Source organism: Exophiala bonariae, assembly GCF_035927105.1.
Source record: "Exophiala bonariae strain CCFEE 5792 chromosome Unknown scaffold_16, whole genome shotgun sequence".
Taxonomy (NCBI): Eukaryota; Fungi; Ascomycota; class Eurotiomycetes; order Chaetothyriales; family Herpotrichiellaceae; genus Exophiala; species Exophiala bonariae.
The window spans coordinates 668,666-692,553 of record NW_027042491.1 but is presented as its reverse complement, the minus strand read 5'-3'; the positions used below and the strand labels follow the sequence as shown (position 1 = coordinate 692,553).

At 49.1% G+C, this 23,888-nt stretch overlaps 9 protein-coding genes across 9 annotated transcripts; 3 read left to right on the top strand and 6 right to left on the bottom strand.

Moving 5' to 3' along the window:
* Positions 1-4,220: 4,220 nt before the first annotated feature.
* On the bottom strand, positions 4,221-6,615 carry LTR84_003545 (uncharacterized protein; the record flags this gene model as incomplete). The annotated part of the gene is made up of 4 exons (XM_064847133.1): positions 4,221-5,542; positions 5,597-5,711; positions 5,761-6,101; positions 6,159-6,615. The coding sequence occupies 4 exons, from the start codon at positions 6,613-6,615 to the stop codon at positions 4,221-4,223; spliced, it is 2,235 nt and encodes a 744-aa protein (XP_064705486.1).
* Positions 6,616-8,052: 1,437 nt separating this feature from the next.
* LTR84_003544 (uncharacterized protein) lies at positions 8,053-8,833 on the bottom strand (the record flags this gene model as incomplete). The annotated part of the gene is made up of 3 exons (XM_064847132.1): positions 8,053-8,487; positions 8,537-8,632; positions 8,684-8,833. 3 exons carry the CDS (start codon positions 8,831-8,833, stop codon positions 8,053-8,055), a joined length of 681 nt encoding a protein of 226 aa, XP_064705485.1.
* Positions 8,834-9,983: 1,150 nt separating this feature from the next.
* Positions 9,984-10,825, bottom strand: LTR84_003543 (uncharacterized protein; the record flags this gene model as incomplete). The annotated part of the gene is made up of 2 exons (XM_064847131.1): positions 9,984-10,430; positions 10,502-10,825. 2 exons carry the CDS (start codon positions 10,823-10,825, stop codon positions 9,984-9,986), a joined length of 771 nt encoding a protein of 256 aa, XP_064705484.1.
* A 1,091-nt stretch (positions 10,826-11,916) lies between these two features.
* LTR84_003542 (uncharacterized protein) lies at positions 11,917-13,721 on the top strand (the record flags this gene model as incomplete). The annotated part of the gene is made up of 4 exons (XM_064847130.1): positions 11,917-11,965; positions 12,029-12,102; positions 12,155-12,225; positions 12,275-13,721. 4 exons carry the CDS (start codon positions 11,917-11,919, stop codon positions 13,719-13,721), a joined length of 1,641 nt encoding a protein of 546 aa, XP_064705483.1.
* Positions 13,722-14,213: 492 nt separating this feature from the next.
* Positions 14,214-15,945, bottom strand: LTR84_003541 (uncharacterized protein; the record flags this gene model as incomplete). Its single annotated transcript, XM_064847129.1, has 2 exons — positions 14,214-14,436; positions 14,513-15,945. 2 exons carry the CDS (start codon positions 15,943-15,945, stop codon positions 14,214-14,216), a joined length of 1,656 nt encoding a protein of 551 aa, XP_064705482.1.
* Positions 15,946-18,305: 2,360 nt separating this feature from the next.
* SYM1 (Protein required for ethanol metabolism) lies at positions 18,306-18,992 on the bottom strand (the record flags this gene model as incomplete). The annotated part of the gene is made up of 4 exons (XM_064847128.1): positions 18,306-18,652; positions 18,701-18,806; positions 18,861-18,915; positions 18,979-18,992. 4 exons carry the CDS (start codon positions 18,990-18,992, stop codon positions 18,306-18,308), a joined length of 522 nt encoding a protein of 173 aa, XP_064705481.1.
* A 448-nt stretch (positions 18,993-19,440) lies between these two features.
* Positions 19,441-20,306, top strand: RPS2 (40S ribosomal protein; the record flags this gene model as incomplete). Its single annotated transcript, XM_064847127.1, has 2 exons — positions 19,441-19,710; positions 19,791-20,306. 2 exons carry the CDS (start codon positions 19,441-19,443, stop codon positions 20,304-20,306), a joined length of 786 nt encoding a protein of 261 aa, XP_064705480.1.
* Positions 20,307-20,719: 413 nt separating this feature from the next.
* LTR84_003538 (uncharacterized protein) lies at positions 20,720-21,088 on the bottom strand (the record flags this gene model as incomplete). The annotated part of the gene is made up of 1 exon (XM_064847126.1): positions 20,720-21,088. One exon carries the CDS (start codon positions 21,086-21,088, stop codon positions 20,720-20,722), a length of 369 nt encoding a protein of 122 aa, XP_064705479.1.
* Positions 21,089-22,090: 1,002 nt separating this feature from the next.
* On the top strand, positions 22,091-23,332 carry LTR84_003537 (uncharacterized protein; the record flags this gene model as incomplete). Its single annotated transcript, XM_064847125.1, has 1 exon — positions 22,091-23,332. One exon carries the CDS (start codon positions 22,091-22,093, stop codon positions 23,330-23,332), a length of 1,242 nt encoding a protein of 413 aa, XP_064705478.1.
* Positions 23,333-23,888: the final 556 nt, after the last annotated feature.

Genomic DNA, 23,888 nt, shown 5'->3' with positions numbered 1-23,888 from the left:
GTTGTAGCCATGTCACCTAATTAGTTTACTAGGCAAGATATTGGGGTTGAGGTTCAGGATCAGTAGGAGAAATAGAAGGTATCCACTACACCATAATGCATTGTTCTTCATGGACAATGGAATCCCAAGTAGATCTCCCCCCCGATGTCGTAACTCGATCATCATTACTCAGATTGTTCCCCTCCACGCCAGACCATGTTTGGAATGCTGTTCCCCTCTCCCTCAACGTAACCGACTCCCTTCTAACCAGATGAGTAACCGGAAAGCACTGATATCTACCAATCCATTACTTGCAGGACGCAGGTGCAGAGCCTCCTCGGTAACCTCTGTTCAAGTGTTTGTTCAGCGAAAGGAAATGACAATCCAACATTGATTTCATGTCGATTCACCATGACTCTCAACTGTTGGTAGCTAGTTGATGACTCTTGAATACCTATGCCAGATTGTGCGCCTGCAAAGCCACCTCGCCCAAACAGGCGTAGACCAGGCTACCTAACGACACGCCCCTCGCGCCCCCATGTTTGCCCAGCTCTGCCTTGTCGATGCCTATTTGTCCTCGATTGCCTGTTCATTTGTTTCTGTACCGAATACCTCGTACTGTATTCAGGGGAGCTCGAATTGGAAACTGCAGCATTCTTCACGGATGTTCATATCTCACCCGTCTGGCAAAAGGACCCCTGGTGTGTCACTTTTGATCTCTCCCTTCTCTTCGTCTGGTCTTGTCTTTTGCACATCGGTGTTCAGTCTGAGTAGGTCATTTCCTCCCCTCCCCTTTGGCCCCCATTGTATTATCTCGTATTGAACCTCATTGAACTTTGGACCTTCAGTCCCGTGTTCGAATCCCCTCTCTTGCGCTAAACAGCAGGCGCAGTCATCCATCAATACTTTCGTTGACTCACTTCTTGTTTCTTCCTTGTGCCCATTATGTTTCTATCCTGCCTCTCAGCCCAATGCCCTTTTGTTCACTGCTGTTTCAATCCTCGCGCCAAAGACCGCCTCAAGTGCGCCTACCCTCGTACTGTTCAATCTATTTGCCCATTGACGCGCTGAGCCACCACCTCAGGCTGTCCCTTCCCGAGGCTCGTCTTGCAACCACGCATTCTCGACAGAATCCCCTTGTGTTTTGACAACTCAGAGCCGACAATGTATCCCTTCCGCTTCTCTTGGATACTCTCGTTACCCAAACACTCTGTGCAATTTCAGGGTTTTGCTTTGCACTCTCCCTCCCCCTCCCCTTCCCGTGCTCAGCCTTGTTCAGTCTGCCACCTCTGAACATCCTAAGCCTCGGAAAAAAAGGTCCAGAGCAGAAGTCCCAGTACACTTAATGCCTCACTGTTCCTTTCGCTTTCTTGATCTTTGGCATCACTTCATGCCAGCCTGGATGAACCCACCTGCTCTCCGTCGGTGGTCCACCCAGTCATAGTCCCTCCTGGCGCAGTCCAGGGTTGTTGCCTGGATTCCTAGCCCTCGTGCTTAGGTCTTGCCTACTGGATCTTCGCCACCTGGTTCGTCTCCTAAAACATTTGTGCTTTTATCGCTGTTCGGCCTCGTGATTGGTCCATGCCATGTGAATCATGTTGAAACTGAGGAAAGTGTCGATTGTTGAACATGAATATGACTCCTTTTTCTTCGTGGCACTGCTCACTTACCGCCAATGCCTCACTTTGATGCCTTTGGAAAGGACGTCGATGCCCATTCCTATTCGTCCCCAATGTTGGTATTTCCCTATCCGGTCGTGGCTGCCTTGTACCAAATCCACCCTGCCTGGCCAATATACTCATGTCGTGCCTTGTCGTGAAGGCATAAAGGTTCTTGCACTGCTCGTCCTTCTAGAACATTTCAATCCTTCCATCTGATACTAGCATTCATATAACAAGCACTTCCTTCAAGAACCTTCACTGTCGACCTACATCATCCGTCAATCAATTCAACAGGCTCTCTGCCCTTCCACAAAGAAAACAACTTATCTGACAGCACCGACAAGACATCACCATCTTGCTGCCACCATCTGTTCCTTCAGCAATATCATATAATACTGCCACAACGACAGCAAGTATGAGATCCGTTCGAGTCACACCGCTCTCGAGGCCTGTGCGGCCTGTGAACCCTCCACCGCCTCCACCTCATGGATCGTGGGGCAAAACAAAATGAGGCATGAAGGGGTGTTCCAAATCCTCACCCGCTCTGGCTTCCTTGGGCCTGTTGTGCCCAGATAGGAACTCAAGCCAGACAAGACCGTCGACCCAGAGCTCTTAACATCAATACCTGTCGACGACGACCTACCTCGACACCCAACAAAACGTCAAACGATCAACCTTGCAGTCGACTCATCGACATCCTTATCACTTTTCATACCGGGCTGTACTTGCGGCACCTACCTTGATTGTTTTCCAGGCGTTGTATCCCAGCATAGCAGCACTTCTGTTCTCGATCTTTCACCGATCATGTGTTTGCCAACACACACACACACATTATTGTTATATTAACAAAACATCATAAACTGTACACCACCAACCAAGGATGTCACTCCAGAGTTACATGTCCATCGGATTCCCATTTTGCAAAGCAGGCGTCATGATATTGTCACAAGTGGGACGCTGTGGTAGTAAGTAGGAGAGCGAGAAGGAGAAAACATGGCAGATTGTACGATTCCTACTGAACTATTCTCCTCACTTTGTTTGGCATGAATGGAACTAAGGAAAGTTCCCTTATGCGTGGTCGGTTTATGCGGGAGTTAATTGGAGAAAGCATGTGTTCCCAAGACCAGTGATGATATACTATATGAATCTACCTACCTACTTGGGCACCCTACCCCAGTTTAGAACCCGAATTGCATCTCGTTTCACAAATCCAATCACAATCACAATCACCCCACTATCACATGAAACCAGACCCGGAAATCCACCACTGACAGTGACAGAACGAACCACCGAAATACATTGCTTAGTCAAAAAGCAACAGAAGGCCTGACAATTCGGGGCGTATCCTCGTGATAAGTATTTCAATCGCACGGGTGAGAGGTGAGGGGCATGATGATAGTTAGAGGAGGGGTCTAGGGGGAAAAAAACCCGCCGAGGTGCTGCCTAACTCGGGCAATAAAACATCCACCGCCTTTCACTCTTATTACTCGCCGCACCGAATCCTCCCGACTAACTAGAGACCCAAGGAATCGGTATCTCTTGGTAGGTACTAACTTAGTATTTGTCTATTCGATTCCAAGTAGAATATTAGTACTCTGTTGAAGTTGATCTCAAGAAAAGTCACTACCGACACGCGGACTGCGGCATTCGAACGTACTTAGGTAGGTAGGTACTCGTACTTAGAATCGCCAAATAGAACGGACTCATACGCCATGTCTGTCTGTCTGTCTGTCTGGGGCAACGCAGGACAAGCTGGGTGTGCCTCCGGCGGTCATCGAGTCGTTTTTGCTCTGATCCCGTGTCCCGTCTCTGTCTATGTCCTGTACATACCCGACCCAATGGGATACGGCCACATGGTTCATGTTTTGGCTTGCTTGCTTGCTCCCGTGTGCGAGTACGGCCGTGTTGTGTCGGGTTGGGCAGCATTTCTGGGGTACACTGGTGACGGGTGTAAGCGCAATCCATCCACGTGGACGGTGGGAGTGCCACATGATTGCTATCGGGTTCCAGGTGCGGGTTGATCACGGACTGATGTTGCTACGTAGCGGTGGGAACATAGTACTTTTCTACCAAGCATTCCCAATGCTTTCGGATCCTACTGTTTGTGTAGAGGGTCCAAAGGTGCACTTGGTCATTGAGCGTGGGATTGGACATGGCATACCATACCTTCAGTATTCACATATGAAAGCAACGAAAGCATCTTTCCGAGCCGCGATATGCCTCACCATTTCGACTCAAGTTCGTCTACTACATAAAAGGAGTCAACAGAAACCGGTATGAGAAAGCCGTGGGTTAAGTAGCATAGAATAAATAATTTATTTTTCAAATGTCCTAAATAACAAGCACGGTACAGTGAAGTGAAAAACCGGCAATCGTGGTGACACCCCCGCGGCTGCTATACATTGTTATTGGCAGAGATCATGCTCGCGGCTAGGAATCTGTCATTCAATCGTGGGTCTGCGTTAATGTCGTATTCGAGTCTTTAAGGACCCCTGTTCGAGGATGCATGGCAATATAGCATAATATGTAGAGATGCCTGGCCAGTTTGACGCCTGGCGTGGTAAACGTGGCGGCACCTCATCAAAAGGCGCCGGTTTCGATATTGGCCCAAACCCTCCAGCACAGCCTGCTGATATTGGTAGCACGGAATCCATCAAGCACATATCCGTGATTCGTGCTCATAGTCAAATCCAACGGTCGTTCTTTTACTGAGAGGGGGAACCAATCAGCCTCAAATCTATATCTCATCTGTTCTTTCACCAACAACTGCTGCTGCATCTGCAATTGACGTCGGCCTGGCCGATACGACAGCAACAGGGCAGCAACGTCCAAGGCGGGCGGCAGGCACGTACCGTAGTCATCCTCGATCCCCTTCTTCATCTTGCCCACGAGATTATGTTCACGAGCATGTACCTCGGCCGGGGAGTTGACTTCTTTGGCGCTCAACATTGACTTGGCACTCGTCCCGCCCCCACGCCGACTTAACGTATAACGGTGGAACGAAGTCCACAACTCGATGATGGTCTCTTCGATCTCGAGTATTCTTGACTTTGCTGACTCCAGGCTGTAGTCCGGGATGCCGATTTCATCCCCTGGCATGTCAGGAAGGAGGAGTAATGTTGACTGAATTCCGCCCATGAATATCATCAGCACAAACATGAGACAGGTAGCAATGTCAGTGCCGGATTGGCTGAGCTTCTGACTGACTGCCATTTTGAAAAGACGGTCATGCATTGCCTCTGTGAGCTTCTTTGCCGTCTCGATCGCCATTGGTAAGATGATGGCTTTGAGGAATCGATTGATGGTTTCAGGGACAGCAGGCATGCCTTCACATTCCTTAGGACGCTTCTCTCCCAAGTGCTGATCGAGGCTGACCAGATCGTCCTCAGCCACAGTAATTTTGTTCAGGAGGAGATATTCCCACCACAGTAAGCTCAAAGCTGTAGCCAAAATCGAATGTTCGTCAATATCTTTTCTATAGTATTTCCCAATCCAAATAACAAGGTCGCATTGAAAGTCCTCTTCCACATGGTAGAAATATCTCGTACTCCACCTAGCCCATTTGCCTTCATCAGCCAAGATTGTGGTGAAAAGATTTCTCAGATTTTTCCTCATCGTGGTGACGGTTGACGGGAGCTCGCCGTCTCGGATGCGCATGATTATAGGTGGACTCCATACTTGTAAGCGCTGGTATGATTTGTTTCCACTGGCGTCGTTTATGGAGCGATGAGCATGGCGAATAGGGTCTTCCAAGGGGGTGAACTCTTTGACAACCACCCACAACTTATCCTCGATGTGGAGATCCAACTTGACGGTGAATTCCGGACGGTTGGACATGCTGAACGATGTAAAGGAGAGGTATGTGAACAGCTTGTCTTGCTTAAGTCGGTGTGTCAATTCATCTACGCACCAACGTCAATGGAGGGCATTCATTCATGGTCGATTATTGTTCTTACCTGGGAAGTACATATGACTTTGGCTCTCCCAGTCAAAATTGGCTCGGATGCATTTCTTGGGAAATTTTCGACGGTCTTTGGTCTCACATGTGTGACAGGGGATTTTAAGATCACACTGGGAGGCATTAGGGCCGTGGGAGATCTGGGCAAAAACAGAAGCATACCTTTTCTCTCATGATCTGACAACGGAGACAAGCTCCCTTCCTTCTGACCTCGCTGGCCTGCTGTCTTTGGATCTGTGACAGTGGGCCTATTCTGCCACCACCTTTCTCGCGTCCATCCTGAGAATGGGTGTGATCTGGAACATCGTGCATGTCTGTGTCCATGCTAGATGACTTGGTTGGTGGCTGATACTGTACAGGGGTCCATGGTTCGTTGTTGCGTCGGGACTTTGGGTAGTTGCTCGGTAATTGGTTGTGAGGAGGGATGAATTTGGGTTCGAGTTGCTGGACGAGTCGAGTGGTATCGGCGGCAGAGTATCTCTTGTCAATGCCGACAACATCATCTGTGATTCAACTGTTAGTTGCTGGCCCTGGAACCCAATCAATCGGATGGCTCTGACCAGTTATTGAAGAAAAGAGATTCTGAGGCGAAGTGATAGCATTGCCTCCATGTATTCGCGAAAACTGTCCACAGCCAGCATCAGAAATCACCGTCGAGTTCGTAGGAGTATTCGCCTCGGGAGATGTTCTTCGTTCGTAGCCTAATTGGTCGGTGGGACTGGTCGTGGTTGAGTTTGCAAAGTTTGACTGGTGATATGACGCGACAGCCAGTGAGTCGACTGGGTTTGGGAGAGTTGGTGGTGAGATTGGCCAATCGACGGATTGCCGTTGAGGGTTGGATTGTGCGGATAGATCCCGTTGTTGAGGTCGAATGGGTTGGGAGGGTACGAGTGGCAGAGCTGGGCGATGAGGAACGCTGCCTGTAGGGTACTGGTTGGTACCGTTCGCAATAGCAACCAGTTCCCTGTAGTGCTTGTCCCGAGAGCTGTAGCCGCTTTTCCGGGGTTTTCGCCCCATCGGAATGGGACTTGGATGAGGATAGGGTGATGTCTGCCTGCTTGTCGGTAACTAGGCAAACAATGCAAACAGCCCAGAGACCAAAGGCTGAGTTTGATGCCTGGGAATTTGGCAGCAAGGCTATAGGCAATGGATGAATCTAAGTAGGCTGAAACATTGGAAAGTGGAAGAAAGGAGGATGGGAACAGGCAACCTCGCGTAAAGTGGGAGGAATGTTTATCAAGTATGGCAGAACTAAGCAGCCCACCTAGTCTCTAGAGGCCTAGTCGCAGGTGAGCCCACGCAAGAGGCCTCAGATAGGATGACAGTGTGCCAGAGCCGCTTAGGCCAGGGGATCCATTTGATCCAAGGTGGCATGGAATGAAATATCGAGGCCCAATTCCGTGGGAAAGAGGGGCGGTCTCACGATACCATTGGGAGTAGATCAGTAACACATGCACGGGGGCCTCTGAAATTGTGAAAATTGGACATGAACTGAATCTGTTCAGGACTCGTGTCAGAGACGCAAAACACTGAGGTGGAATCCGGCGAGGATAAGCGAGTGCGAGTTCGAGTTGGAGGATGGAGCGAACCTGCAGTCGTGCAGAAAGCATGCAGGGCAAGTGCAGACCAAGTGCAGAACAGGCGCCTTCCTCGTTGGCTGAGTCTGTGGTCATAGCCTCGCTCACCGGTCGTCACCGGCTTGGCAATGCATTTTTCATTGGATGATATTCCGTCACATGAGATATCGGGATGCGGGTTCATCCGGGATCACGTGTCTCCATGCGGCTCTGCTCGGTCACTGCGTCTTGAGCCAAACAGTCAAGGTTAGCAACGGAGAGAAGAGTGATAGTGAACCTAGAAGTTCGCACCGAGATATCCGGTCACGTATGCGAAGCCTCTTGTGACACCTGACCTCATGTCGGGACGGCCTGGTGGAAGCATGACAGAGACCAACTAACATGGTTGGACCCGACATTGCTCAATGGAAAAGAAGAACGCAGATGTTGATAATGAGGATGAGTGAAATGCCGGGAATGCGTCTAGGGAAGACACAGTTAATATTCCAAAAGAATATTTCGCCCCAATATCAGGGGTCAAGCCACCAAGAAATCATGACTGTTCAGACATATAAGGCTGGGTGGCCGTTCTTCGTCTTATTGGCCACAAGTATCAAGATCAACATCAGCTTCCAGGCAGACACTGACCAATCTCCTTGTCAAGATATTCGAACAATTCATATTCCACTAAAGCCCAGTCGACCTGTCGCTATGCTAATCTGAACATGAGTAAAATGCAGGGTATCTCTCTGTCATAGAGGACCGTTTCAGCGCCACGCCAGAGCAAACGCCGACTCCGGTCCAATCCTCCATCCCAGAGTCTTTTCTCATCCACTGACATGTGAATGAATACTGCCATAATTCTATCCTCCAACTCAAGGCAAATCATGATGACTTTTCAGACCGTATACTTGGCCTTGGCTCTCGTGCTGCCTGCGTGGGCCGCATCCGTGTGACCGCTGAATTCGAGTTGCTCCGTGGCTGGAAGTTGAAGCACATCCTTGAATCGTTGTCCAATCTTCATCAAGTTGTCGCGACCACCCGCCTTGCCAGTGGTTCGAGTCCACAGACCAACTCTGAAGAAGCCCTTTCGCACGTTGACAACCACACCCATGATCTCTTGATCACCTTCGTCTTCCAACGTCTCCCCAATGGCAGCAAGCTGTGTGTGTAGCCAAAGCTCGTCAATGTTGATCAATTTCTTGTCTTTGAATGAGTATGACCACTTTCCACCGTGTTTGTTCTGCGGGTCTTCCCATTCCGGACGGACGCCTTTCTTGAATAGATGATAATCGGATTTCAGGCCAAGGTCGGAGCAAGCGGTGATATTGTTCTGTTCACGTTAGATATTAATCATCGCCAAATTGTGGACACAGTCCTACATATACTCCCCAGAACTCTTCCACTGAGTCAAAAGAAATCACTTCCTTCAACAGATCATTCCAATTGTCGCCCTTTGATGAAGGAGGCTTGGTAAACTAATTGATCCCGTTAGTTGAGCCAATGTTGTGTAGTGAGATATAACCAACCCATAGACTCCAAGTGTTGAGAAGAGGGTGTTTGACGTTGAAGTTGTTGACATCGTGGAAGACGGTTTTGATCTCGTCATATGAGGAAGGGGCTACGTTCTCATCTGAGACGGGGCCAGGAACTGGCTGAGGCATTTCAACTTCCGCCATCTTGCTGAAAAAGTTGAAGGAGTAGGTGGTGAGGATGGTGAGACTGGGTGGAGACTAGAAGCGGACACGAGCGTGCAGCGCGCCAATTATTGAGACCAGGAAAGAGGTCAAAAGAAGAAGACTGATCCCTGGTAAATGAGAAGATAGATTATTGTCACAGTGCCGTGGAGTGAGAGTGATTGAAGGCGAAAGTGAACTCGAACCTACCGCAGGCTCATCCGCAAAAAGCTCTTTCCGTAAACTCGAATGCCAAGATTTCTGGCGGATCATCCCGTTTGGGAAGCATCATGTCGCTGCCCTGTTGGCGCTGCTTGATGCTGCTATAAGCTGCTTTCGACCAAGGCAAGGCTGTGAATCCAGACACAGGACACATGCCCAATGAAAAGTGCTAACTAGTGCGATGAATATTGTGGGCGGTTCTCATATGACTAGGCGATACTCATACACCAGTGCCAGTGGATCTCTTCAAGACATTTATCGTGATTGACTCGGTAAATACATCCCGCCTCTTTAACTCTACCGCCCATTCAGTTCCCAGCACAGAGCACCTCCCCCTTTTCGCGGATCTAGCTCTAATATTTGCCTGTCGAGATTCATGGCATCTTCCAAAAAAGAGAACGGTGTCCACGCAGTAAGTACCATGCAGCTAGTGGTAGGCAACCTTAGCTAACGCTTCCTTACGGGACCCTAATTCGCACTCTTGATCACTAGAACACACTTCGACATAGCCAGTAAAGCAGGAGGTAGTGAAATACTACCTTCAGAGGACCAACCCCGACAGCAAATGGCTCAAGAGTTGAATGAACACAAATTCCTGATCCATTGGTGACCTGGGGCGATTCGGTCTAACTATGGAATTCTGTGAATGACAAAATGGCATTTGTCCCAGTCCCATGCTTACATGTACTAAGACTTACGTATTCGTTCAGCAACATGATAAGAACAGTTAACCCATAGCGATGCGTGCTTTTGAAAGCCTGTTCAATTGAGTTTTTATCAAGTACTAGTATTAACTAATCCAATTCTCCACTTGACAAGGGATGATTGCCAAATGTCAAACGCACTATTAGAATAGGAGATTCCAGAAGTTGTTCCTCAATAATTGGAAGTATATATCAGGCCCATTGCGTGCGATGTCGTGGCTGCCCTATCAGCTCCGAAATAATCGAGTTTCAGTCTTGTCACTAGACTCATGTGTCTCCATGTGGCTCGGAAAGCCAGATCCAACGTGGAAGTCAGAGATCACGTCGTAATGTCGGCCAACAAGAAATGGCAAGTAGGCGTCACCGCCTTTCAATGGTCGTTCGTCATCTACCGTCCATTTGGTCTCACCACTGATATAGAAGACATCCGAGATAGAGGTGATGGGGATGGTATGAAGTGGATCACTCTCAGTTCCTCTGAGTGTCAGCTTCACTTTTCCTGATGCTCGTTTTACATTTTGTTCCACCACCTTCAACGTGATAGCCAGTGGATCACTATGCATACCGAGTCCACGACTGTCTGGAAATGCTTTGACTTCAAAGCTATACCATTCAGTGGCGTTTGGCTCAAGCCATTCTGTCAACTCGGCGTCAATCTCGATAAGTCTGGTTCCCTGGCGCTCACAATAGCCGTATCTTCCCTCGCCGTTACAGAAAAGCCTGGGCTTCCCAAGTTTTTTTTTACTTCACCCCAAGTTTCCCTACCCCAAGTGATTGCATGACCTTCACTGACGATCAGATTGATCACCCAATAGCCTTCTTTCTCCCCCTCCTTACATTGAACCAAGACAGAAGAAAGCTCAAAATCTCCGCAGACATTGCTCTGCCAGGTTGAGATGTTGATCAATCCTTTTGCCTGATCAGTAGGTTCGAGGTGAGGAGGGAGTACACTTCTGTCAAATTCGGTGGTAGTTGTGAACTCAACATTGAGCGCTTCTTGGGAATAGCTGGGTTGGCTACATGCCTTCTGGAAGGCTGCCACCTGATCAGGTCGCGCAACAAATGGCATTTTTATCGTGGGCCTGCTTGATAAGTCCTTTCCGACTGTGAGTGTCTATCAGTGGTAGTCATGAGTAACGATTTACCTCGGGCAGTATGAAAATACCCACCTCGATCAGCGCGTGTTTGTCAGCTCCGGTTGCTCAGACTATGTTCACTCGAGTCTATCAAAAGAGGCAATTCAATGATGTTTTGAAAAACGTCCTGTAGATTGGAAGTCGGTTGGAGTTGCGGCAGTTAGTTGAGGTATCGGCACAGCTTTTTCACAGCGTATCTGTACGAGCAGATTCGCGTCGTTGTGTGACCCGGATCATTGAGTGGAGTCAAAACAAGAGAATAGGATCTATCGTGTCTCAAGGGCTTGCGTGTGTCAACACGCAACGCTACTCAGGCCTGGGGGAAGCTTTATTGTTTGGCTGTGCCATTTGACGTTAGAAGTGGTTCGCGATTTTGGGTCTCGCCAACTGGAAAGTTCAATTTCCGATGGAAATGCTGTATCATCAATCATGATCTCGCTGACAACTACCCCCTTGCACGTCGCCCTGATAACCGCTAAACACTTCAGAAATCGATTGACAATCTGGAAACTCAGAGTTCGCTGACAATAACCACCTAGTTATCCTGTTTAACACAGCCAAGGGTTGGGTACATCATTCGAGGTCTGAGAACTGTCTGTGGCGAAGAGTCCACAACGTGAACTAAGCTCAATGAGGAAATTTTAGAAGGACAGGGCTTATGGGGCGGGGAACAACAGGGGTATTGGCCAGACTTTCAGCCATCCTTATCAGCATCGCGGCGGACAATTTGAACTTAGACCTTTTCGCATGATGAACACTGCTATCGGACTTGTTAGCATATCGTATTCTCCATCCTCAATGTTGGCCAGAACTGGCACTAACCCCAGATCCTGTAACAAGAGCACAGGTCAACCTAATGGGATGCGGTTCGGGCTATCATCAGTACCTCGAAAGTAACCCAGCGGCTCACCACCACTACAGGAGAATAAATATATCAAACATGGCATGATCATTTCCAATTTCTTCTCTCAAAACCCTGGTCAATTTGTATGAGTCTGGCACCAACATCGAAAACGTGTACAAGATGGAACAGAATGGTGAATTTGTTGCTGGGACTCTACGCCTAGTCAATGGTGAGCCTTTTCGCACTGCCTATAGGTCTTTCAACAGATATTGACCTCGGGCTTTGTCTACAGAACCCGGCGAGACCGACCGACCGTCAAGAGTTGTTCTTGTCCCTGCACCCACAAAAAATATCAACGATCCACTAGTACGAAATTTGCTGAACAAATCAATTAAATCGAGAACTCACATGTATACAGAATTGGTCTCGGGGAGCCAAGCTATGGGTTGCAAGCAACTTGCTGGCATGGACATTTTTCGCGAATGCTGCGTACGAGACACCGCCTACCATGAATCCGCCGATGAACTAATGTTAGTAGCATCGCCTGGACCTCTCCGGCGTGGGCTGTCTGGACAATCGAACTTAATACCACATTTACTCTGCTCAACTATGGACAAGCTCTTCTTGTACTTATGTGCGGCTTCGGATGCCTGTTCCTTCAGCCGTGGGCGTTGAAATATGGCCGAAGATCTGTATACGTCCTCGGCTCTATTCTGATCTTGATCGGGCTAGCATTGGGCGCGACAATGAAGAATATCAATGGGTTTTACGCCTATATGATTCTCAGTGGCTTCGGCTCTGCGCCGTCATATGCTACCATCATCACCAGTCTCATCGATATAACATTTCTGCATCAAAAAGGACGAGTTCTCTCACTCTATGGCATTGTTCTCATTCTCGGCAACTTCCTACCACCAGTGGCAGCAGGTTACATCACGCAGTCTCAAGGTTGGAAATGGTGTTTTTACTATTTGATAATCTTCTTTGTGGTTTCCTCTCTACTGGTCCTGTCCTGCGCAGAAGAAACCTTATTCCCACGAACTAGTATTGTGGCCAACGTTGAACACGGCATTGACAGGATTGATACAGAAGTCAGAGACGAATCTTCTGAGATTGCATCAAAGCAGCCGGTGGACGGTACCTATGAGGCTTCTCTAAGCACTCCCCTCCCAACTAGCGTCGGGGAGCCTCAAGAAAACGTCACTTCAGTGCCTACGCAGAGGTACACGTATGCCCAACGAATGACACTTTTTCGACCCAACACCAACGTGAAAGCATCTTACATTAAACTGACATTCGAGGTCTTTCAAGTATGTACACTACCTGCAGCAGTCTGGGCCAGCTGGATGATAGCGATTGCGACGTTCGTTGTGGGCTATGTCTTCACCACTCAAGCTTCCTTTTTTGCGGCGCCGCCATACAATTTCGATGCCTCGCAACTCGGCCTGATGTACTTCGCCTTGATCATTGGCAATTTCATCGGCGCCATCTATGGAGGAAATGTGGCCGATTGGATTGTCCTACGCTTGGCCAAGGCTAACAATGGAATCGCAGAGGCGGAGCACCGTCTTTGGGCATATATTCCCGTACCCTTCCTTGGTGCAATCGGAGTGTTGCTTTATGGTGTCGGTGCCAGTCATGGGATCCATTGGATCGTCCCGTGTCTCGGGCTAGTTTTCGTTGGGATATTTCTCAATGCTTCCCTACCAGTCGCCATGGGATATGCTCTGGATAGCTATGTCGATCTGTCGGGAGAAATCGTCCAACTCTCAAATTTCATCCGAAACCTCGTGGGAGGCGCCTTCACCTTTGGGATCCAGCCGTGGATTACTTACAACGGTGCACAGACGACTAGCATCATTATTGCAGTAGTCATTTTCGTTCTGAACCTCTCCAGTATACCTTTCCAGATCTGGGGCAAGTCTATCCGCAGACGAACGGCAAAGAGGTACCTCAAACTCACAAACCGTGCGACTTACTATTAAAGCCACACAATACAGTCGTGGGCCCTGCAAAGGCACCTCTTCCTCCAAAGATTGCTTCCGTTTGGCTATTGATCGTCCAACTTCAGCCCACAAGCTGAAAGTTGGCAATTCGAGTACACGCCAAAAGCACGTATTGAAAGTGGAAGAAGGCACAGATAAAATTGGGAATCTAGCCATGGGCTGCCTCTTCGTCTCTAGCATTAGATCATTAACTATGCTTAGCCGATAATCAATTTATCCTTGACAATTTGCTATTTATTTGACGATCTTTACGCGAATCCACTTCTATTATCTGTGGCAAATTTACTAGTCCAACCTTTCAGCGGATAGTTATGTATTTTTCAGAGCGAGTGGTCGACAGCAATAGTCATGTCCACGGAATGAACTAATAAGGTATATTCCTAGGATGAACTTCGGACACAGGGTGGCAGTTATAGCGCAGGATATAACATTCTATGTTTACGAATGTTTCATGAAACCGCACTCTACCTATCACGAGCTCTTCCTGCTGATGAACCTATCTAGTACATTCTTTGTGATCATTTCGGTGAATGTGTCGCGCTTAATAAGTCCAACTACCCATTCACATGTCCCTGCACAGAACACCTCACCAGTCTTCTTGGTAAAGCTCACGACCATGCCGGAGCCGTATTCTCGATCTTTGAGATATTCTGGCATTTCCTGGTTCTCGTAGAGAGCTTCGAGGAAACCCAAACTAAATCGTCGAATATATTAGCAAGTTTTAACCCTCGTAAATAGACCAATCAAGTAACAAGGATGGGAATCCTTACACTTCTCTGAGTGGTGCACCAATGGGCTCCTTGCCATTGGAGATGTCTCTTTCACCGAAGCTGGCTGGACACATGGCGATGATCTCAAGATTTGAAGGTGCTCCATCGTTGCCCGTAGAATAAGGAAGGCCTTTATTGAACGTGTAATCACAGCCATCGACCTCGAAAGCGGCGATATTGATGGGATGCGCACCGAAATTATCGCCGTAGCGCAAATCCGTCCCTTCCAAACTCCAGTGTGAGGGTCGATACACTTGAAACCCGCCAGATGATCGCGGGGAAGCCATGCCGTATCGCGTGTAACAGCCCATGACGCCTGTCAATCCGACAGTCGTTGCTCCTGGGCGGCCAATCTTCGGCCAATCCCACGCTGTGGTTGTTCGAGTGGGATTGCTCTCCGACTCCGGATCCAACTGTGGTAGCCGGTAGCAGTATTGGGTGTTCATTGCTTCATCAAACCGTACTTGCCAGATGTAGTTGCCTCCAAATCGAGCAAGTGCTCCTCCACTATTCACAAAGTTGTCAATAGTGTCGCGCTGCTCCCAGGACCAATATTCATCGTGGCCAACACAAACAGCTGTGCTGTATCCTGTGAGACAGTCAGGCTCGAGATGTAGATCTGACTGTGTAAGATGGTGCACTTTGTAGCCATTCTGCTCTGCCCAGACCGTGAATGGACGTTCATAGGTTGCCCAGCCAGCGTCTGCAAAATGGCGTGAATAGCGAAAATACCAAGCATATTCCAGAGCAGGATATCTCGGTGAGTGGCCGAATTCTGCAACGGTTGCACCGTTCGACTCACGCGGCGCATTTCTAGGAATCCGCAGCATGCCCCTGGCAATCGGACGTTGAGTGCTCGAGAGCGGGGATGGGTCGTCGTCTTGATAGCCGTCTGAAACTCCTCGATAATGATTTGCGCCGCCCCAATCGTTGTACGCAAGCATGGTCGAAGTGGCATGAATAAGGACAAAGTCCGCCTCGCCTTTGGCACTTGTTTTGCGACTGGGCGACTTGACAATAAAAAATCCCTCACGCTCATAGTCTCTCCCATTGGGTTCTTTGACACGTATAATCACGAGATGGTATCCCGGCTTCCACTTCTCTGCGTCGAGATGGATAGTTAGGGCTTCAGGCCACCCACAACCGTGGGAGTATGCATTTTCTGGCGTGTCACAAACCTGGCCTTTCAGCCCGGTTCTTGTGAATACGGTTTCTGGTCGATAACCATCACGGATAATCTCAATATCAAAAGTTTCTGCCGTGGTGTGAACTTTGAGAGATACAGTCTCTCCTTGATCGTATGAGAATTTATCGCAATATACCCAAGCTTCTGGTTCGTCAGGATACATGCCTGGCTTTTCGACCAAGCCATGAGGGCGAGACCATGCGTAGTCTGGCTCATGATGGGGCCTAACAACTTTCTTCAGACCCATTGCTGGAGACCTGTGGTAACTATTGGTAGAGGTGATGTATATTGTGCGTACCAAAGGAAAAGATCAGAAGTAGAGTTGAGCAGAAGCACGACCAGTCAAGTTGATAAAGGTGTATTGGTCTTTGCTTGACGGCGTTGACTTCATGTTATACTGCACTGGATTAGAGTTGTGGGTCAAGCATGAATTTGGCGAACTTAGCGATACCAGGCCTAATGTGGAAGTTTTAGGAGGATCCAAGATGTTCACCAAATCCCACTCGCGGATAAGTCGCGTGCTTCTCCGAGAAGGGGACTTTCGCAGTTACTTACCTAAGTTCATCCTTTTGGGTTGAGGCAATCCGGGTTACGGAACACATTTGCGCCTGGAAGGAGTTACTTTCTCGGTACGTAGTTCTTTACCATAACCCAATCTCACAATATTCGAGACCAATCTGCTGATCGTACTTCGAAGGATGTGGGTCGCTAGTTCGACGGGAAACGTTTTTAATTGTGGTTATCACCAGATCATTTCGTGTCGAGTAGTTCGTGATGGTTTCAAGAAGATCTGTCGCATAGTGAATGATGTCGGGATTGGTAGCGGCGCGACAAAGTACCTTTGGAGAAGATCAGCGTGCGCGACACAATTCGAGAGAACAGACTGGAACAAGAGGAATGGGCATCCTGTAGACATGGAGGGAAGCATGGACGAAAACGTACATATACTGGCCACAAAAGTGCTCTGTGGTTGAAACCCTCTGCATCAGACAGTCTTCGTACGTAGCCCATTAGTTCCCAGGTGAGTCTGTCAGCGTCAAGGAGTATGCAAATCTCGACATGCAGGTAGAGTAGCGCAGTGAGTCGATAAAGCAACGCGGTGTCGGTCTGGATGCGGTCGCAATCCCGTGGCGGAGACCACTGCCTCAACTCGATTTCGATATCCTCACGAAGCGAGATTTTCGCGATCAGGTCTATAAGAGATCGTGGGAGTCCAGTAATACCCTCAATTCCATTACCCCCTGAGCAGAACCTTGCCCAGATATGCAACGGTGCTGTTCGCCGGCATATAATCCATGCGTCCATGTCCAGACCACCCAAGGCTTCGAGAGTGGCCATGGTACTCAGTTTTGACGAGGCGTCTGACGCAACATCCATTTCTTGTAGCGTTATGTCTAAGATAGTGGACAGTTGTGCTGTCCAAGGATGACCCAGCTTCATGGAGATCTGGGTTATGGAAAGTGCGGCGGCCACAAGTACTTTGGAAAAACCACCACTGGGAATGGGTAAGTTGATGAGACCCTTGGCACTTGCCAGAGCATGTTCGAAGGTAGCAAGAGTTGCTGCAGACGACGATTCCTCATGTGCTGCCACCAACGCAACAAGAGCATCGTTGATAGCTGGGTACTGCAGACATAGCGGTACCAGGTCAGAGAGCATAGAATTTCGACTTGGGTTTGACCATCCGCAGATCTCTCCAAGAACTCTTACTGAGTAGCTTGTTGGCAGGTATTCAAAAGAAGAAATGGACTGTTTAACACGAAGCTCGACTTACTGGTGTTCATGATGTCCTCCTCTATGGGTCCAGTGCCCACTTTGGATGGGATCAGTTCTTCTCCGGGAACGGTGGGTATTCTGAGCCTTGACGAAGTAGCAGAATCCGTAACGTCATCTTCTTTGTCAATGGTATTGGTCAGAGTATGTACTCTCGACCGAGCAGTCCTGGTTTGTCGCAGGGATAATGGAATTTTAGCCTGATTCTTTGCGTGCTTTGACTTCCAAGAGAGCACACGATTGTAATCACAATGGATACCTAGCCGCAGGCATCTCGAGCACATCGGGCGACCCTCGTCACATTTTCGACTCACTTTGCGGCATTGCTGGCACCCTGTGCGTGACCTCGTGCCCAGCTCCATGATGGCAGGGGCTTGGATAGATCAGCAAATATATTTATTCAGCTCGGTCTGATGGTGAGCTCGTTGACTTGGTCCATAAGCTACGGAGTTGAGAACGACATGTAGCATAAACAACGCCATTTCGCGGGTGTTAACCCCAATGTTCTGGGTACTGTAGTTTTCTTGGGTGGCAATGTTGCTTCGAGTGGTGGAAGTATTGAAGAAAGCGAATCGCTTGAACTTGCATAGCAGCGGCCGCCTCAAATAGACTAGCGCGCTTGGTTGTACCCGACACTCTCAAAGTCTACAAGGTGCGCGATTCATGCATCAGTGGTATTGCACAACATAGTCTGCAAAGCCTGTGTTGCTGTGGTATCTAATATCTATCATACTGTATTCCACTGCCACATTTAGGACAAAGACACGTATTGCTAACCATCAGAACGACAACGCATGTTTATGTACAGTGCGGATGCACAGCCAGCTCGAGAGCTCATTTCGAGCTATTTAAGTAACTGAGGAAGCAGTTCCAACCCAGACTGACAATGTTGACGATGAGAACGCGATGTTCAAGCGGGACAAACTTGAAGTTGATTGCTTGAACTGCTGGCCAAATCGCCCAATTCGCTTTGAGACCCTGGAAGTAACTCTTCTCTAGCTTTGCCTTTGGATCACTACCCTCCATGAGTGCCATGCTAGAGAGGAACACACCCAGGTTGATAGTCGCGAAAACCGTCTGATCAGCAGCCACACGTGCGGCGATAGTCGCGTTGTGTGAGCGAAGGTTGATCCGCTTTTGCAGAAATCCATACCATTTCGTGGCGGCCGGCCCAAACACGCCTGGCTTTGTTAGCACCAATCCTTGCTATGGTAGTGCTATGCACTTACAGCCACCGTATAGTACCATTCTACCTGTTCGAGCGACATCCTGATTGCGAAATCCCTTCCTCTCCACAGCTTGTTGGGCGAGAGTATCACCAGCACCAAACAACACCTTCAAATGTCAGAAGTCGTGTTTCAAACACATGAAGCGGACATGTCAACATACTGCTGTTGTGACGGCCTGTGTGAGCAGTGGCCGTTTCGCCAGCTTACTTTGATACCTGGAGAAGGTGAGTGACGCGGCCGCCCACCTAATTTGGGGTTTTGATAGGAGAGATACATACCACCTTAAAACCATTTTGAACTTGTGCTTGTATAGAATGAATTGGACACGTTATCTCGACAAGAACTGCATACCAAGATACCTTAAAAATCCCTTCTCTTCAACCATTAGCAGAGATTAGAATCCACAAGAAGGAAGCACGTTGAAGACAAGGAGACCCTGTTGTCGCTCTTTAATCTCCTGCGTCATTCTCGACTTCGGTTGTTTGAAAACTTCACAGTAGCACATTTGTCGGATATCTTTCCCGTTTCGCAATCTCTCCGCCAAATTCACCCATTCCAGAATTTTGTGAAATTCACTCCATCGGACCACCTTTTGCTCCGCCCTACTTAGGGCACGAACTCTTGGCAAGCCGCAAACTCTCAGATCTGTCTCGCCTGCGAAATTGTATCCCACTGCAGGACAAGCCATCCACATTGAAAACCGATCCTCGTCACCATCACATCAACAACAAACCACAAACATGGCTGACGCAGCACCCCGTGGACGTGGTGGATTCGGTGACCGTGGCCGCGGCGACAGAGGCCGAGGAGATCGAAGAGGCCGTCGTGGACCTCGCCGTGGAGGAAACAAATCTGAAGAGAAGGAATGGCAACCCGTCACCAAGTTGGGACGTCTGGTCAAGGCCGGAAAAATCCAGAGCATGGAACAAATTTATTTGCACTCTCTTCCCATCAAGGAGTATCAGATCGTCGACTTTTTCTTGCCCAAGTTGAAGGATGAAGTCATGAAGGTATGAGGCACCGCTACCGCAGTCCCAGGCAGTCTACCTGGCGGGAAGAAAGAAACTCGAGTCTAACGAACCACTTGCAGATCAAACCCGTCCAGAAGCAAACTCGTGCCGGTCAGCGAACTCGATTCAAGGCCATCGTCGTCATCGGAGACAGCGAGGGTCACGTTGGTCTGGGAATCAAGACATCCAAAGAAGTCGCGACCGCCATCCGCGCCGCCATCATCATTGCCAAACTCTCCGTCCTTCCCATCCGACGTGGCTACTGGGGCACCAACCTCGGTGAGCCTCACTCTCTGCCCACCAAGGAGTCCGGCAAGTGCGGTTCCGTCACCGTGCGTCTGATCCCTGCTCCCCGAGGAACCGGTCTCGTCGCATCTCCCGCCGTCAAGAGACTGTTGCAGTTGGCCGGTGTCCAGGACGCATACACATCCTCTGCCGGTAGCACCAAGACGCTCGAGAACACTCTGAAGGCCACCTTCGTCGCAGTCAGCAACTCATACGGTTTCTTGACCCCCAACCTGTGGAAGGAGACCAAGCTCATCAGAAGTCCCCTGGAGGAGTATGGTGATGTTCTGAGAGAGGGCAAGAAATACTAGAGGGGTGTGTTTTAGATTGCGTGGATGAACAGTGGATAGTCGACTGCATTTCTCAGCGAGGAGTGATTAAAATCACTGCTGAAGGAAAGGCGTATGGACGAATGTGACATGGTCAACGTCTGTACATGAGAGAATTCTATGATACAATCCTGATTTTTGTTTCTCTTCCATTCCTCCCTACATGAGATCTTTTCGCCCACGTAGACATCTTGCCTGTATCTTGCCTGTATCTTGCCTGTATCTTGCTGTACATTTTGGTGTGGCCTGGTGGTGAAATACGTGACCACTAATTCAGACCATGCTCGTAGGCCAAATGCGCAGGATGTTCCATCACAGGATTTGGCCCATGGTCTCAGAGGTATTATTACCCCCTTTGACCTCACGAAAATGCCTGGTACTCAAGGTCAAGTCCCTCAGTCCTCCATGGCCATTTCCTCCATTGCTTTGATAGCGTTCTCGAGCTCTCTTATCCTCGGACCAACGCGTGACTGGACCTCCTTGGCCACGTCCGGCGAGCTCTCCTTGATGGCCTTCTGAAAGCCATCCTGCAGCATTTTCAGGGCATCCTGTGCGGCTTCCCGGTCGTCTTCCGCATACACGGTCTTCTTCTCCGTCTCCTCGGCCGCAATTTCAAACTCGTCTTTTGCCGTCGCGTAGAGTTCGTTGAGGTCTTCCATCAGCGCGTCGGCTGTCGGTGACTGTGCTAGTCGAGATGGGGATGTGTGGAAGGCGCTGGACTGGAGGAGACAATATTGTGAGGGTCGTTGCGCATTCTGGGGCATATGGTGCATCGGGCGTATCGTACATTGACGTGCTGAGCATGGGATTATAGACCGAGATGAGGCAGTAGCCTGTCGGAGGGCTCTGATGGTGGATCTAGATAGCATGGCTGGTGTATATGTGATATGATGCTATGTGCGCCGGGAATGTGATTGAAATTCTGGTGAGATGCAGAGAGGTTCAAGTCTCGTTGAGGTGACTGGGAACAAATTGTGTCGAGGATAGATGACGTTGTGTCTTAGGCGAGAAACAGCCTGCTCCGGGGCGTTAGGCTTGAGTTGGAATGCCTGGGGAAAGCCTCCTTTAACCATTTGGCCCCCAAAACTGACTACGAGTGCCTCGGGTAAGATCAATGCCTACCAGGCCAGCAGTGACGGTTGTCAATGGGTGCCACTGGGGGAATAAAGTCTTGCCGAGAGCTACCCGGAATAGGCATAGCCAGGGGGGAGCTGTCCTACCCGGGTCCGAAATCCAGGACAATCCGGGGAATCAAGTGGGAGTTGATCATCTTCGCTCCAAAAACATCAGCCCGTTCGTACATTCAAAAGCGACGAGAGTCTTTGTCGCTCTAATACTTATACTGGGTAGGCTGTGCTCACTGACTACGAGTACTATCTCAACACCATGCTTAGTGCAATGGCAATCATTGATGGATTGTCTTGGAGGAAAACCTTCGACCATCAGCAAGGAGTTTCGGAAGATTTCACCTTGCCCTGTGCCACAATGACGTTTGAATCCAAGGTCTGGAAGTGCATTCCGTGCCGCAACCAATGAAGAGGGCATCTTCAGCTGTCCATGTGAATGTCAGGAACAAAGTCGTCATTGCTGTTGTCCAGCTCAATATTTTGACTCGGAGCGTGCTTTTTCTGCTCGACTTTGCTCTGCTCTGCTCTGCTTTCCTGCCTCTACATATCCTCTTGATCCGTCAGTTCATTCTTCACCAACAGAAACATACGCTCTTCTTTCTCCCCATTCTCTTTGTTTCTTCCAATTCCGCTTGAATCATGCTTGCCACTACTCCTCGGGTGGCACTCCGCTCAACTCGAGCTTTGAGAGCTCGACCAGCCCCAATTCGAGTCCGTCAAGTCCGCCAACCAAGAAACTTCCGCTACCAATCCACAACCTCAAATCCATCGCAAGCCAGTGGCGGAGCTTCTGGTGGCTCAAGTCATGCTCTGCTGGGCGGCGCTGCTGGTGGTCTTGTCGCCTTTCTAGGTGGCTACTTATGGTACTCTTTCTCGGGTGCTAAGTCCGTGGTAAACAGTGTCTCCTCGGCCAAATCCTACGTCGACACAGCTTTCAAGAAGACAACAGCCGCTGCTCCAGAACCAAACCAGGCAGTGCAATGGTTGAGGGAAACGGTCACCAGCTATACTAGAATGATCCCTGGCGCATCAATCTACGTCGACAAGGCATTTGACGACTTGGACAAGATCCGAGAAAAGCACGGAGATGAAGTAGACAAGATCATCACCAAGACATACAATGACCTCAAAAAGACCACCCAGAAAGGTTTCAGCATGGAAGCTGCCACTGATGCATGGGATATTCTACAAAATTGCCTCAAGGACATTGGCTCACTTGCGGGTGATGCTGCACAGGACATCCTTGAGAATCATCCTCAACTGAAAGAAAAGGTTGGAGGTCGATTTGACCAGCTCAAGCAGATGGGTGACCAGTATGGACCAGAAGCCAAGAAGCAGGTTGAAGACACATGGAAACAAGCTCAGGACATTCTCAAGGGAGGTTTCAGCGCCGAGACCTTGAAGAAGATTCAAGACTTGATCCAAGAAAAGACCCAAGAGATCCAGAAGTACGGCGACCAGGCATGGCAGAAGGGAATTGAACAAGCCAAACCCATCTTGGACAAGCAGCCTCAGCTGAAGAAGCTCGTCGAGGAGAACAAAGACAAGCTGTTGAAGGGTGACCTGGGTCAACTATGGCAGAAGCTTCAGGAAGCAGCCAAATCAGGAAACACAGACGACATCCAGAAATTCATCAAGGAACAAACCAACAAGGCCTCGAGTTCAGCAGGAGGCGGTATCGAGCAGCTTCTCAAGATGATCCCCGGTGGCTCAGAGCTTGCACCCAAACTACAACAACTACAAGAGCTCAGCCAGAAGCACGGACAGGAAGCCGAGAATCTGTTAAAGGGCGCAATTGAAGATATCAAGAAGGTGTTGGAGAAGAAGGTCGACGAGGGCCAGCAGCTCAAGAATAAGGTCGAGAAGGATGCGAAGAAGTAATCCCTTTCAGTGGTAATGAGATTCAATGAATTGGCGGTTTGGTCAACTCAGATAGCAGCAGCAACTGTACGGTATTTTCACGGCCGCATCTGCACCAGGAGGCTTCGCGAAGCATGAGAAAAAGCGTGCAGAGTTGAGAATTACGAGTTTCGCATACTATTGGAATCACGTTTTTCCCCCATGCCAATCATGTCCTCTGTAGCCCACCCCCAGTTCTAGATGATGTGAATGTGATATTACTGGAATACAAATGTTTTATTGAGTGCGACTGGGAACCTCGGGACATATGAAGAGAGTAAACACTGACGTCACCGTCCCGCTGCGGAATTCCGGCGCGTTAACCTCTCCATCGGAACGATGTGACAGGGATGGATTATATATACAATCTGACTTCTGGCATTCACTCAGCATGAGTTCGTAAAGACATAGTCTTCATCGGGCTCTGCAATGCACGCTGGAATTATCCACCAAGGTAGGTTACCTGAATGAATAGATTGAAGACCCTGTATGAGCAGCTGTCCCACGCGAATTTCTCGGCTGGCACGGCAAGAGCGTC